The 14,334-nt window shown below is 46.5% G+C and overlaps 1 protein-coding gene across 1 annotated transcript; it reads right to left on the bottom strand.

Annotated features, from left to right (window-relative positions):
- Positions 1-13,779: 13,779 nt before the first annotated feature.
- Positions 13,780-14,112, bottom strand: LOC134384272 (putative small proline-rich protein 5). The gene has a single exon (XM_063105835.1). The coding sequence runs from the start codon at positions 14,110-14,112 to the stop codon at positions 13,780-13,782; it is 333 nt and encodes a 110-aa protein (XP_062961905.1).
- Between the last annotated feature and the right edge of the window lie 222 nt (positions 14,113-14,334).

Genomic DNA, 14,334 nt, shown 5'->3' with positions numbered 1-14,334 from the left:
ATTGCAATGGGATTTTGCAGTGGGGAAGAGAGTTTGGGCTTAACTCCTAGCACAATATGGGCAAGTGAGAATTTATAGCCAAGGAGCAGGGTGGGAGTCAGTAGATGGAAAATTACTAAAAGGAAACATCATGGATAAAGAGGATTATAGCTAAACTGGGCTAACAGGATTGTTGCTGAAAATAAGCCAGGGTGATCATACTTCCCTTGGGGAATGGTAGAGGATAAGGAACCTGGTTATATGTCAGGGTTGATCAGATATTGCGGGTGGGAGGTTCTTGCTAAACTGACTTAGTATATAGTTCTTTGCTAAAACTGGATTTTACAAGGAAGTACACAGATGGAACTAGAAGTAGGTTTAGGAATCTTACTAAAGTTTGGTTGAGCAAAGAAATTTTGTCACTGGTCGACTGAACTCAGTGGATGTAAACTCAACTACAGACCAGCTGGAAGCAGCCATGGTGCAGCAGCTTATCCCTTCCTGGAACAGGACATTTCTGACCACTGGGGAACCTGATTGTTCCTTGGGCCTTGGGCCCTGGGGATGGAAAGCTGGAGCTCAGATGTCCCTCAGGTCAGAGAAAGGGGCCTCAGTGATGGTGGGTATGATAGGGAACAAACCAAACAGACAAATTAGCAGGTACCACAAGCTGGACCAGTCTGCTCAGGTGGTTTCCTGCTCTCTGACCACAGAGACCTTCCTTGGAGAAGTGGCTGCAGAAGGCAGCAAACAGGGGCTGCCAGAATCAACCTCAGAGAGCCCCCTGTGAGGAAAGAGACACTCAGTTCAGGACCAGGGCTCACAGAGCTCTGTGCACTGCCCCCTGTGCCGTGACTGACCTTGCAGCAGACTGATGCATGAATATACCACTTGCCACATGAACCCTCCTGAGCTGGGTGATAAGGGAAGGGGCGGGGCAGTACCTCCTACCCACGGCGACCAAGCCACGACACTTCATTGACTCCTCACAGACCTTAGGACAAAGTCCACCATTCTTGACATGGTTTAAAAGGCTCTTCATGTATTGGCCCATCTGAGAAGGCTCCCAGTCTCCTCTCTTCCCAGTCATCCCACCCTCTTCCTTCTCTCTGTGCAAATACTCTACTGCTCCAGCAATAAGGCATGCTGAAACACTTAGTTTTGTTTTGTTTTTTTAAATAATGTCCCCTCTTTCTCCTGCCAATGAGCCACTCCCTCTGACTCGACTGCCTGTCCCTAATCCATGTCTGACTAATCCTCTTTGCACTTCAGAAACTGGTTTATCTCTTCCCTGAACACTCCCTCTTCTGTTACCCAGGTGCTCATCTTCATTCAGGAAGCTCCTGTCCCAGCTCCGACTCTGCTTTTTTGATGAGAGTATCTACTGGTCTGTCCCTCTGTCAGCTGTGAGCTTCTTGAGGGCACCTTTCTTTTATTCCTATATGTAGTATAGGACCTGGTCCATAATAGATATATAATGTGTATTCAAAGAAAAACCAAACTTAAATCTCTTTGCATGATGCAGCACAGGTTGGTTTCATACATGTCCCTGGGGCTCTTCTTCCTAGAGCATTTTGTCCCTCTATACTGGCCCACGGCAAACACGCCTTTAAAGCACTTTATTTCTGGTCTGTGCTTTTTCTTCTGGACTGTGAGCCTGTGAAGGGAAGGGGCCTGTCTTTCTGACCCTTGGTTCCTTCCTCCTACTCAGTGCCTTAGGGTCCTTTGCCTGCAGGAGAAGTCGATAAAGCTTGGTTGGGTTGTCTAGGATGATACTCACAGTTCAAAAGAAGGCAACACTAGAGTCAATAATTCTAAATGGTAGACAATGCAGATGCAGAAATCTCTGTACCTGGGTAAGGTCTATTGCAGTGCTGTTCATAAATAGTTTGCTGCCTGTGACCCACTTCTCCAGGTGTTCCAGGGGCCTCTCAGCTCCTGGCTAAGGCTCCCCCAAATTTGTTACCAGGCATACAGGTCTGGCTCCCCCTTTCAAAAGAAAACCACTCAAAAGTCAAATGTTGGTGAAAATGGAAGCCAGCTTTCATTCAGGAATACCAATGAGCTGAGGAGAGATGTTAGGCTCACCCATCTCTCCAGTAAACCTGAAGAGGAATGGCCACACTAAAGCCATCTCAAAGACTCAAATTTACTGAGGGATTTTTAAAGAGGGGGTTAAGGGAATGAAATGTGGGAAACGAAAAGCGGAGGGGAGGGAGACGTGAGCAGCGAGGGCTTCGTGCAAGGTCTCAGGTGCAAAGTCCTGCCAAGACTCCATCTGGTCTCTGCTCTCATCTTTGCTGTCTCAGGGTCTGGGTAGGACATGCAAGTCTGCAGCTTCAGGCCAGCTGGAAAACGACTTTACAGTCATGTAAGTAATGTCATTTTGTCCCGTAACCAAGGTTAAAAGTATCAAATAACCACGGGAAAAGAGGGAACTCGGAGAAATGCATGTTAAGAAAAAAACTGTGTCCTTTTAATATCTTTTAAAGCCCATGTGGTTTTAGGTCCCAACATGGCTTTAGTCCTGCTCACTCCAACACAGGGAGCATTCTTCTGTATCCCACTGATGGAGGCAACCCCGGCCACGTGACTTGCTTTGCCCAGAAAACGTAAACTTTAAAAGATGCTTCGCTATGCTCTCCTTCCTCTCTGCTGTGAAGAATGACCACGTCCCAGCTCAAGGCTGCTCTGTCAGCCTGGATCCCGAAGTCTCACTAATGTGCAACAGAGCTGCAGCTGACCCTCAGTGAACACCAAGCGTAAGCGAGAAATAAGCCTCTATTTTAAGCCACTGACATTTGTGGTTCATTGGTTACTGAAGCATAATTTAGCCTATTCTTACTGATATACTGAGATGTACAAGAATTCACTTCTCTCTCCCAAGGAGATTCCCCTCCTAGTTCCGCTTGGCACTGGCCAAAAGGAAAGTAACTGCTTAAGTCCAGTGTATACTAATGGCAACCAAGACAGTGACTCAGGTGTGTGTATATGTGCCCACTGTGTGTGTGTGTGTGTGTGTGTGTGTGTGTGTGTGTGTGTGTGACTGTGCATGCAGAGGTGGGGAATGTAGGAAGATGGGGAGAGAAAGGGAATAGGGAGAAGCTAGCCTGGGCTTACACAGTACATGACGAGGACTATCTATTTGTGGGCAACTGATATTTTTGTACAAATGACTTTCTGTCTGTGGTTGGGAAACTAAATAAACCATCTCTTTCCTCATCTGATCATAGGACCTCCTGCCAAACCACATCACAAGTCTGCCTTCCAGATAGTTAGGGCAGATTGCCACCTACTGGGCCTAATAAGCCAGTGCACCCATTTCTAATTTCAGCAGAGTTCTTCCAGCAAAAAGCTGTTACAGACCCACAGGATGCAGTATGGGAGATCCTCAGATCCAGTTGAGACCTTCACCTCACTTTACAGGCAGAGAAACCTAGGGCCAAAGAGTCCTCCCCTGGTACTCCTCCCACTCCCAAGGCCACTCAAGCTGGACCACGCTTCTCACAGAGGGAGAGGCCAGTAACTTCCCATTGGTGCCAGTGCCCCCAGGGTCCCTTTTCCAGTTATAGATGGCGGTGGGTAGAGCAGTTTAGTCAGCACATGGGTGGAAAATGGGGAAGGGCTCAGTGGAGTTCAGGAAAGTCAGTCTTTGCTGGAGAGCAGGCGCTCTCACTGCAGTGGCTTCTATTTACTGAACAGCCACACATTACATGCAAAGCATCCACATCACAGTCCCCATCTCTGTGGCAGGAGAAGCACCATCCCTGTTTAGCAAATGAGGAGACTGAAACCCAGGAGGTTAAGTAACTTGTCCAAAGCCAGGTAGCTGGTATGTGATTGGGCTAGAATTCAAGCCCATGTCAGTTTGGTTCAAAGACTGAACTTTGCACTGAATCACATTTCTCTCCCAGAAACTAGAGCTCTTGGTGCCTCCTGATGGCACCTCCCAGCACAGGCTGTATGGACAGGCAGGGCTCAGGAAGCACAGGCACACGATGCAGTTCTCTCAGGGAGTGAGTGGACTGCATTGGTGCAGGGTGCAGAACTTGGGAGTTTGCCAAGCAGACAGATGGCATGCACAGAGAGCAAGCTTCAAACGTAGGCTCATGTGGGGGGAGAGCAGCAGTTGCCAGCTAGGGTGAGACCACGTCCTCAGAACTCCACAGTAGTTTGAACCTGCAGGCCCTTCATTGATACATCTGTGAGGACCTCTAAATGCCAAGCCCTGGGTCTGGGGAACAAACCAGAAGTGAGTGGTAGGAAGACAAGTGACCAGTGATCACAACAGAGTGTGATCATTTGAGGCCACCTAAGTGCAAAATAGCATTAGACATCACCTAGGGAATCCTTGGGACATGTAAATCTCCCCTTAGGTTCACAAAGGCTTTAGGACAAGAGATACCTGAGTGAAGATCCCTTCCATATTTCCTTTAAGAATCACCACCATAACAAACCACTGTTATTGCAAGAGCAGAAGTTAGGAAGCACTGGTCTAGCATGTGGAAAGCCTGGAAGTGCTTGGGTGTGCTCCTGAGTGTGAGGTCATGGTGGCCTCAGCACATGAAGGCAGGGCAGGCACTGGCCAGGGAGGCACCCTTGCAGTGAAGAACGAGTGAGCCATGCTTTTGACCAGGTGATCTGGTTACATGCCACCCCTATGTTCATTTACCTTTGGCTGTACTGCCTTTAGTATAGTCTTGTTTAACAGCTGCTTTGGGTTTGTTTTAGTTCTGAGGCAAGGGCTTTAAAAAAGGAAGTATAGTGAGCAAGAGATCTCTGATGAAAGGTGAATCTTGAGGAGCAAGAATTGGGGTTGTTCTCACTGCTGAGCTGAGAGGACTGTCATTTATCTAAGGTGGTGCAGATTTCTCACAGAGACTGCTTTAATTACTGCTCAGCTCCCACGCTTCTTCCAAAAAATACCAAAATACCCTCCCTCTGGCTTCCATCCCTTGGACACATGCCCCTTCTTGGCCCGATCTGGGGATACAAGGAGCTTGTAATCAGTCCCAGTCTGAGCTGCTCCTAGTCAGCCCCTGCAGGTGAGTCCTGAGTATGTTCCTGACCTCAGTGTACCTTTTCACAAGACTTCTCGGTCCCTGCTGCCTGATCCCGTCCCTCCTACTTTCTCTTTCTGTTGCCACTGCCTCTGCAGCCACAGGTCACCAGCCCCCTGGGATAGCAAAGCCAACACTATTCTATTATCTCTCTCCAGTCTTTTCTAAGGAGTATCAAAATAAACATTTTCTAAAAAAACCAAGATTTTGCTTTTACAGCTCTCCTCATAGGGAGCCCCAGGCATAATACAAGGCATGATGGGAGACAAGCAGGGAACTTTGTTTAGATTATGGTAGCTGGTGGCAATTTCCTGATTGTCCACAGAGAGAATAGCATGTATGCATACATGTGTACACATACACATACACACATGAACACACATACATGCACACACATGTATACACACACACTTTGCCCAGAGGAAGCCAAGGCAAAGGCTGCCATTCTGATGCAGTCTCAGGCAGAGAACAGAATAAGGATATTCGATGAAGATGTGAAGGGAACGTGGCTGACCGCTGCTTATTAGCCCTAAAAACCGTGAATCTCTCACCTTCTCCCATCTGAGAAGTTCTAGCACATGGGCACTTTTCTTGACATTTACATGCTATTTCCTCAAGGTCTTTGTGAGCAAGAAAGAGAGCTCCTGGCCAGTTCCACAGAGACCGTTACCTGCATCTAAGCAATCTGTCCAACGTCACCAGAGTTCTCCCTCTACCAAGTGCTGTAATGAAACATGCATAGAAAAACTCCGCCCTGCCTGCCCTGGAAATTTTCAGTCTAACCATGGGAGGACCATAGTCAAAAGGACAGGCGTGCATGAAAAACGGGTCTACATTTGGCCTTTGATTTTTCAACAAACTTTATTTTGGAATAATTTTAGATTTACAGAAAAGTTACAAAGATAGTATAGTGAATTTCTGTATCTTGTTCCCCCAGCTTCTCTCATGTTGACATATTTTTCCTTTTCCTTTTAAATTAAAAAATAAAAATTAATGATGTTGATGGGGGAGGGGGGAGATGGAGGGAGGAAAAGGAGGACTTGGTAAAGGGACACGAAAATCAACTTCATTGTATATTGATAAATTAAAATTTAAATAAAATAAAATAAAATTTATTTATTTTTAATTGACTAATAAATGTTGTGTATATATTTATGGTGTACAACATTATGTTTTGACATATGTATGCATTGTGAGATGACTAAATCAAGCTAATTAACGTGCTATCTCACATACCTTTTTTGTGTGTGTGGTAAGAACACTTAACTTCTACTGTTAGGGATTTTCAAGTATACAAAGTTATACATGGTAACATTGTTTTTTATTTTATTTTTTGTCTTTTTTTTGACCGGCTGGACCATGCTCAGCCAGTGAGCGCACCGGCCATTCCTATATAGTATCCGAACCCACTGCGGGAGCACTGCTGCGCTTCCAGCACTGCACTCTCCTGAGTGCGCCACGGGGTCGGCCCGGTAACATTGTTATTAACTGTAGTTACATGTGGTATAATAGATCTCTTCTACTTATTGCTCCTGTCTAACTGAAACTTTGTATCCTTTGACCATCATCTTCCCAAACTTTCACCTTCCAGACCCTGGTAACAACATTCTACTACTCTCTGCTTCTATGAGCTCCACTTCTAGATTTCACATACGAGTGAGGTCAGGCAGTATTTGTCTTTCTCTGCCAAGACAGACCTATATTTGAATCCCAGTTCTTCAGCTACTAGTGTATGGTTTTGGTCAAAGTGTGTTTTGTCTTTGGGTTTTACTTTCTTCTTTTGCAAAATAAGAATTTGTATCTTATATAGTAGCAATGAACATTGTATAGGCTAAGAATGTAATATCCCGGGGTAGTGCCTTGCTTGTAGTAGTAACTTGCTGGTCCCAGACTGTGGATGTGTGTTGGTTCCCTGGAGCGAGGACAGTCAGTCCTAAGTCTGAGGGCTTTTAACTAAAGATGCAGGTTTTAGCTAAGCTTTCTCTGTGCCTCCATGCAGAAGCACCTGGGTGGCCTCACCCTCCCACTTACCTCTTGTAGGGTTTTCCGTGACTGAGACTAGTTAAGAGCAGCAGAGATTAAATAAAGATTAGAGCAACTCACCTCCCATTGAGCGACTCACCTCCCATTGAGCGACTCACCTCCCATTGAGTCAGAACTGAAAGGAAGCTGAGAAATAACTCAGTAAGCCCAACATTGTCATGTGCAGCTGAGGACACTGAGACGTGGAAAAGGGAATGACTTGTGCAGGATTAACAGAGGCTCCACATGGGGCCAGAGGAAGGCCGAGACATTAACTCAGGTTTCACATTCTCCATCCAGTTCTCTTCCTTTGGAGCTACAGTGCTCCTAAGTCCACTGAAGATGAGCATCCTTGTCCTACAGATCATCAGCCCTTAGGGCTGCCTGGAAAGCCCAGGACAGAAAAACTGGTTCCTTTTATATTTCTCTTAAGAGTGAGATGGAAGCAGCCCTAGTCTAGTTCCTGAAGGCTGGCATAAGAACTCCAGAAGTCAGAGGACTAAATTCCGGGAGTCAGAGGTCTGGGGGCAAACATGACTGTTCTCTGTGAGTGGACAGGACCCCCAAACAACAGCAGCACATACCAAGCTGATGGCACTGAAGTGACCTGGGAGGAGTTTCAGCATAGCTGGGCATAAGCCAAGCCTGTGGCATCTTCAGTGCCAGGCAGCTGTGATTCCCGCAGGAATGCCAGACTGCCAGGGCACGTGTACAAACATGCAGGAGAAGGTGGAGCCCACCAAACCCGGCCGCACCCACAGGCAGGGCTCCTGCCAAAGGATTCCTGACTGCCAAGAGTTGAAGCTTCTCTGCATTGGTCTGCCACCAGCTGATGGCCTCTGGGGTGTGTGCCCACCAGAGGCTGGGTGAGCAGTGCCTTCTCTCTCCCAGGGGACTGGGGAAGGGAAAACCATGCCTGTCTGAAACTCTGCTTGAGCTTTAAATTCAGGCCTTGAAGTTTGAGTTATTATTCTCATTTTACAGCTTAGAAAAGCCAAAGATCAATTAGGTAACCTGGCTACATTTACCCAATGGAAAATAATGAAGATCCCTCTTGAACCCAGGTTGGTCATACCCAAGATGGGTGGGTGTTCTTTTTCCTGTACCATACCATGCCACCTTCCAGAGGATTTCTTTATTGGGAGCCAATACACACACACGTACATATACACATATACACATGTGTATATGTATATGTATATATATATATGTATATGTATATGTATATGTATATGTACATTCTTCTGTGAGGAAGGCACGCCCCCTTCCAAGCCGCTGGCATCACACCCTTCATCCCGAGATCTCTGTTCTGTGGACAAAATTCACTCAAGGCAGATGCCAGACATCCTTGCTGGGATGTGGCAGCAAGGAAAAAGCTGAGAGGACAAGCCACTAGGTCATGAGAACAGAGGCTGGACTTGATCCTCTGTGGCCATGCATGAGTGAGAATGGCAAGGTGAGTGTGCCTGTGAGTGTGTTTTAATGGGTGAAGACATATCTGAGTGTGAGTGACAGCCTATGATTGTGTGCCAATGTGTGGTGGGCCCTCATGCAAGGGCTGATGAATGTGTATGTGGGAATACGAGCAAGTGAGCATGTGTGAGTGTGCAAGAGTGAGCGAGCAAAGAGCTAGTGCTCAGGAGATGATACTGGTCTGTACAGGTGTTGCTGAACTGATGATTAAAATATTAAAAATACTTCTGTAATAGGTGGCATGTAGCCACTGCACCAACTCCCCTGTCTGCCATGCCCAGTTGCTTCCCTGGCTGCCCACCAGGTCCTTTACACCACAGGGAAACCGGGAGGTCAATACCCGCCACAGCAAGGGGCCTCTAGGACTGCTCCAGCTTCCCCTGTCAGTGCTCAATGTCAGTCTATAAAGCTGTAGACATTATTTCAAATACCAGCCCCATGTGTGGAGCTTGCATGACTGTGTGAACATGCATGAGTGTATATCCATGTACAAACAAATGTGAGTGTGTGACTATGTATGAAGATGCCTGGCTTTGCCTTCCCTGGTGGGTGGCAAATTCTGGAAGGACAGGGTTTGGGCTTTCTGTGTCTCACAGCCACTAGCACGGTAAGAACACTTGCTGGGTTGCAAATAATACAGACCAGAGAGCCAGAGCATCTCTAGTTTGAATCTCATCTCTACACCTACAAGTTATTGTTACCATGAGCAAGTGAGGAGCTTCACTGAGCCTCGGTCCCCTCTCTGTAATGGGAATGACAATACCTACCTCAGTGGAGTGCTGCCAGAATTCAGTGGGCTGGTGTGTGTGGATGGTTGACAGCCTTCCTGGAAGTCAAGTCCTTGCCCTTACATGTGCTTCCTAAGCTTGTCAGCCTCAGTTCCTGCCCTTCAGGGAGCAGGGCCTGCTTCAGAAAGACGTAGGTGACTTACAAACTGACAGGTTAAAATCCTTGTCTGCTAAAGCTGCCCAGGACTGCCTGGAAGAGAGGGTCCATTGTGGGCAGTTGTTGAAAAAGGAAGCTTCTGGAAAAGAAGACCAACCACCAAATGGACTAAATCTTGTTTCCTCTATGAAACCCACTCAAACCTTTTGCTTTACTTAATTGGTCCTTGCCCCTGTCCCCAAAATGTACCCTGTTCCCTCACACCTTTGTATCACTAAGGGTCTGGAGCCCATGTCCTCAAGTGGGTGAGGATAAGGGGAGGGGGCTGCCTGCTGGCCTGTTGCTCTGTCAGAACTTGTTGAATAGTAGTAAAAACAACAGCTAACACTCATTAAACACTTGCTATGGGGTCATGCTGTTTATGACTTTATTTCCATTGTCTTGTTGAACACCCCCACCGCCATCAAGCCCAAGAGGCAGTTGTTCTCTACAGATAAGAAAAGTGAGACCTAAAGAAGTTATGCAGTTTGCTTCAGGTCCAGGCTAAAGAAGGGTGGTTCTAGAATCCAAAGCCAGTACGATGGGAATAAAAGAAAACTCAGCTAGGTTGACTGCTTACTGCTGGAGACCAGCTCCAGTCGAGTTGTGGGTACCCAAAAAGGGAGAGGGAGGGTCGGTGAAAATAACAAACACAGACGGAGACCTCAATACATCAGTATGCACGTTCTCTCTCTGTGGGCTGTCAGTGTGTTGCAGCTGGAGCCCAGTAGAGCATGAGACAATGCCTTTTATTTAGATTTTTCTCTGCAGGGGTTTTTTGGGTACCATTTTTATTACACCAACAAGCTTGAATTAATAATTTAAAAAGGACAGGGGAAGCCAGTTTTTTTTCCTTCATTAGCACGTCTCAGGCGATTAGCTTGTGCTTCTTCCTTTTGGTATCAGGTTATCTGATCGGGACCATCTTCTCATTGTCCTGAAGTTAACCTGTGACCTTTTCCTGTCAGCAAGCTGTGGTTAAAATCTACCCTATTAACAGGGTGGGACTATTGTAGTTACAAAGTGATAGACAGTACTATCATATGACCTATGTCTATTGCTAAATGTAAGTACAAATTTGCTAAAAGGAAAAATGCTAACATTTAAATTCTAATGGGGGTCTAATGATTTTATGTTCTAATGGAATGAACCTACTGTTCATATGAAAAAAGAACAGTGGATATTTGAGCAGCATTATCATGCACATCTTGAGGTTATGCGTTTGCTGTGGCCCTGTAATCTTGATTTAAATGTTAAAGTGCCCTTGTGCACAGCACCATCCCTCACAAAACTAGGTCTACTCTCTTATTTTTCTAAGATCTAATTTGGCAGGTTTAATAATTTTTCAGCATATATTTTTATCCCAATACCTGATTCTTAATGATTTATTTAAAACTGGACACCAGCAAGTAAAGGGAATTCTACGGTTTCATTCCCATATGCTTAATTTATCCCAATCATATAATTTCCCGTTAATACCAACCATTCTCTTGCCATTAATATAATCTCCAGTAAATGATGTTTGCCAACTTACATTAGGCTGCAGCTCATATTTAGTCATGAGTGGTGCTTTTGGAACATATGTTGGTGTGGTCAATTTATCATAAGGGGATAATTTTAAATTGTCCAATTTACTCGGATCCTCTGTGGGAATGTTTAGCTCAATGATCGCAAAATCATTTGTGTTATTTTTATAATCTTTTGGGAATTCAGAGAACTGCCATGCTAACCAAAATATCGAAAGAGAAGGCAAAAGCCACGAAGCCGAGGCAGGAACCCTAACGGTTGTAGCAAGTGCTCATAGCTGCGGCCTTGCCAGAAGCTCTCCTTCCAGCGGCCTTGACAACTCGGAGAGGGCAGCCCAAGCTGACTCCTTTAGGATCCTGCCATGGCGTGGACCGTGCCAGCTTACAGTCCTTTTCTCTTCTGAAGAAGTTTATTAATTACTGCTTGCTCATTCTAGTAGTGTGTGTGTGTGTGTGTGTGTGTGTGTGTGTGTGTGTGCACGCGTGTGCATGTGCGTGCGTGTGTGCGTGTATGTGCGTGTGTGTGTGCGTTTGCACTCATGCAAATTATGATTATTAATAGAGGAGAAAATTAAATGAAGCCCAGAGAGGCAAAATTAAATCCTATGCTAAGTTGCTGAGTCAGGGAGAGTAAGGAAAGGGGATAAGAGCCCACATGAGAGAAATTTGAGGAAGATAACATATGGGGATAGGGAAAGGAGACATTTGGAGACTTTGCTAAATGAGATATCTGGATGGAGGAAAATGTTTAAAACGTTGCATAAGTTTCTGGAAGTTAGCTAAGGTTTATATAATTTTCAATCCTTTTGTGTATGTCAGACTTAAGTTTTTGTTGAATGAAACACTCTGGGGAAAAGGGTTATGAGACATAGATCACAAAACTGGAGCCATCCATCCAGATGTTTCTGTGGTTTTTCAGCAGGTGTGGGGCTTTGCTATCCTAAACCTTCTACTGTGGCATAGACACGGGAGGGCCTGCCCTCCACTGGCTCTTGCTGTACCCACTTCTGAGATGCTCTCTTCCCTGCTTAGCCAATTCCTACTGTCCCTCCTCTCTAAATTCCACCTTCTGCAGGAGTTCATTGTTGAACAGATGTTTTCTGGGAGCCCTGCGGTAGGTGCTATGACTACAGAGACGACCGGGTTCTCCTTCCTCCTCTCAACAGCTCACATTGTTGCCAGACTCTCTGTCTCTTCTAAGTTCCGAGTTCATAAACAAGGTGCTGGATCACCCAAGTCATCCTTTAATTAGAGACTGCCTTGTCTAATTGTTCTGTGTTATCTCGGGATGTCAGCTTGATCTTAAGGGGATTGTTAAACCAAGAGGTCCAGAGCTCTGTGTTGTGTTTTGTTCTGAGTAAACGGGAGGAGGGATGCTTAGTAGGGATGCTAAACTCATGCACGATGGGTGGATGGATGGATGGATAAGACCTGAAAGGCATGGACAGAGATGTGATGGAGGAAGAACTCAGCCATCGGGAAGCAATGTTAAAAGCTTTGGTTTTTTATTACCTTTGCATTCTCCAGCATATGTAATAAATGTGGGGGATTATCCAGACTTTTAATTTTTATCATTTTTTTCCCTGGATCCTTTTGGGTACTTCTGTTCATGGCTTATCAGTGGCTCCCCTGGGTAGGCAGGTATAGGAGAGGTTCCAATGCCCCAACTGTAGATTATTTGGTAGGAGAGGGGTCTGGTGAAGACGGACAATTGTGAGTAATTGAAACAGTAGAAACTAGAAGTTTGTATTACCTGTAGGTCTGAATTATCTGGTGACCTCAATCCCCCAGGAATTTAGAGAATTGAAAGTAGGAGGGCACTGGGGGGAAAATAGCTCAAGAGAATCTCCAAGTGGAGAAATAATGGTAGCTGCGACTGTGGTAAAATATTGACTGATGGGTGTGTGTGTATGTTGGGTGTACAGTATTTGCACAGACTGTCTCCTAATTACGCATTTTAATAAGCTTGAAGAAATGTCAGCCTTTATTTTACTACGGGAGCATTTTAAAAGCCCTATCCTAACTCCTTTTGACCCATCAGCCCTTGAATGTGCTTTCTCAATTAGAATTTATCTGCTTCCATCCTTCTTCTCTATTGCTCTTTGCCAGCAGGTTCCCTCACTCTTTCTCGGCCTGGGAGACGCCTTATCCTTGTACACATTCTCTGCACGGGGCACTGCCTCCCCCTGGTTCCCTGTGGGAGTCTCATTTCCCATGGATGTGGTGCACATTTGTGCTGCAGGAGCCCTAACCCCTCACTCCTTACCCTGGTAGGAGCCATGTCAATATCCCGACATCTCAGAAGGCATCTCCCTGTGCCTTCTCCACCTGCACCCACACCTAGCTCTTCTGGGGCTCTGGGCTGGGAGCAGTGTAAAAAATCTGCAAAAATGTAACATTTTCAAACAACATAATCATTAGACTGAGACATTAGTGCCAGAAGAATTCTACTTTAATTATTCGGAAGCAGGATCTGAGGGGAAGGGTGGTAGAAAAGAGTGTCTGGGCATGCTGCCCAAGTTGCCAGCAGGGCGATGCAGATGCATGTCAGCAAAGGTGATTGGACAGTTTAGAACCAGCTCCTTGTCTGAGACAGAAACTGCAGCAGCTAATTAAGAAGAGGCAGAGATCGAGAAAGCCGCCAGCCTGGTGCTGCCTTCCCCCGAGTGTGAAGTGAGGCTGCATCCAGAAGCAGGGGTGAGCGGGGCGACGCCTGGCTGATGTGGAGGCTGTGGGATGCTGACCCAGAGGGGACTTCAGACTCTATTTTCTCTGGGCTGGTCACATGCCCGGGCTTACTTCTGCTTGGACTTCTTGCACTGCTGAGGGGGTGGGCACTTGGGTGGAGGTTGGCAAGGCTGCTTGGTCTGCTGGGGCAGGGGGCAGCACTGCTTGGGTGGAGGGCAGCACTGTTGTGGGGGAGCACACTGCTGGGGGGGAGGGCAGCACTGCTGGGGGGGAGCACACTGCTGGGGGGGAGGGCAGCACTGTTGTGGGGGAGCACACTGCTGGGGTGGAGGGCAGCACTGCTGGGGGGGAGCACACTGCTGGGGGGGAGGGCAGCACTGCTTGGGTGGAGCACAGCACTGCTGGGGGGGAGCACACTGCTTCTGCTTCTGCTGAGACATTCTGGGCTGGGCTTGCAACTGGAAGCAGAAAGACACAGAAGTGAGGAACACTTGAACCATAGAGAGAGACCCTGGACCTAGGAAAATCTCCTGCTACACTCAAGTCCTGCTCTGCTTTTACCTTGCCTGATCACTTCCCAAATTTAAGAGGTGTGTGCGTGCATGTGTGTTTGTGTGTGTGTGTGTGTGTGTAAATTTTAGCTAAGTGTATGTAAGCCATTT

Source organism: Cynocephalus volans, chromosome 8, assembly GCF_027409185.1.
Source record: "Cynocephalus volans isolate mCynVol1 chromosome 8, mCynVol1.pri, whole genome shotgun sequence".
Classification (NCBI taxonomy): Eukaryota; Metazoa; Chordata; class Mammalia; order Dermoptera; family Cynocephalidae; genus Cynocephalus; species Cynocephalus volans.
Note: the sequence above shows the minus strand (reverse complement) of the source record. Positions and strands in the feature narration are given on the sequence as shown.

What these genes read in the sequence shown, in the direction of transcription:
- LOC134384272 (XM_063105835.1), bottom strand. Translation starts at nt 14,112, where the DNA reads ATGTCTCAGCAGAAGCAGAAGCAGTGTGCTCCCCCCCAGCAGTGCTGT.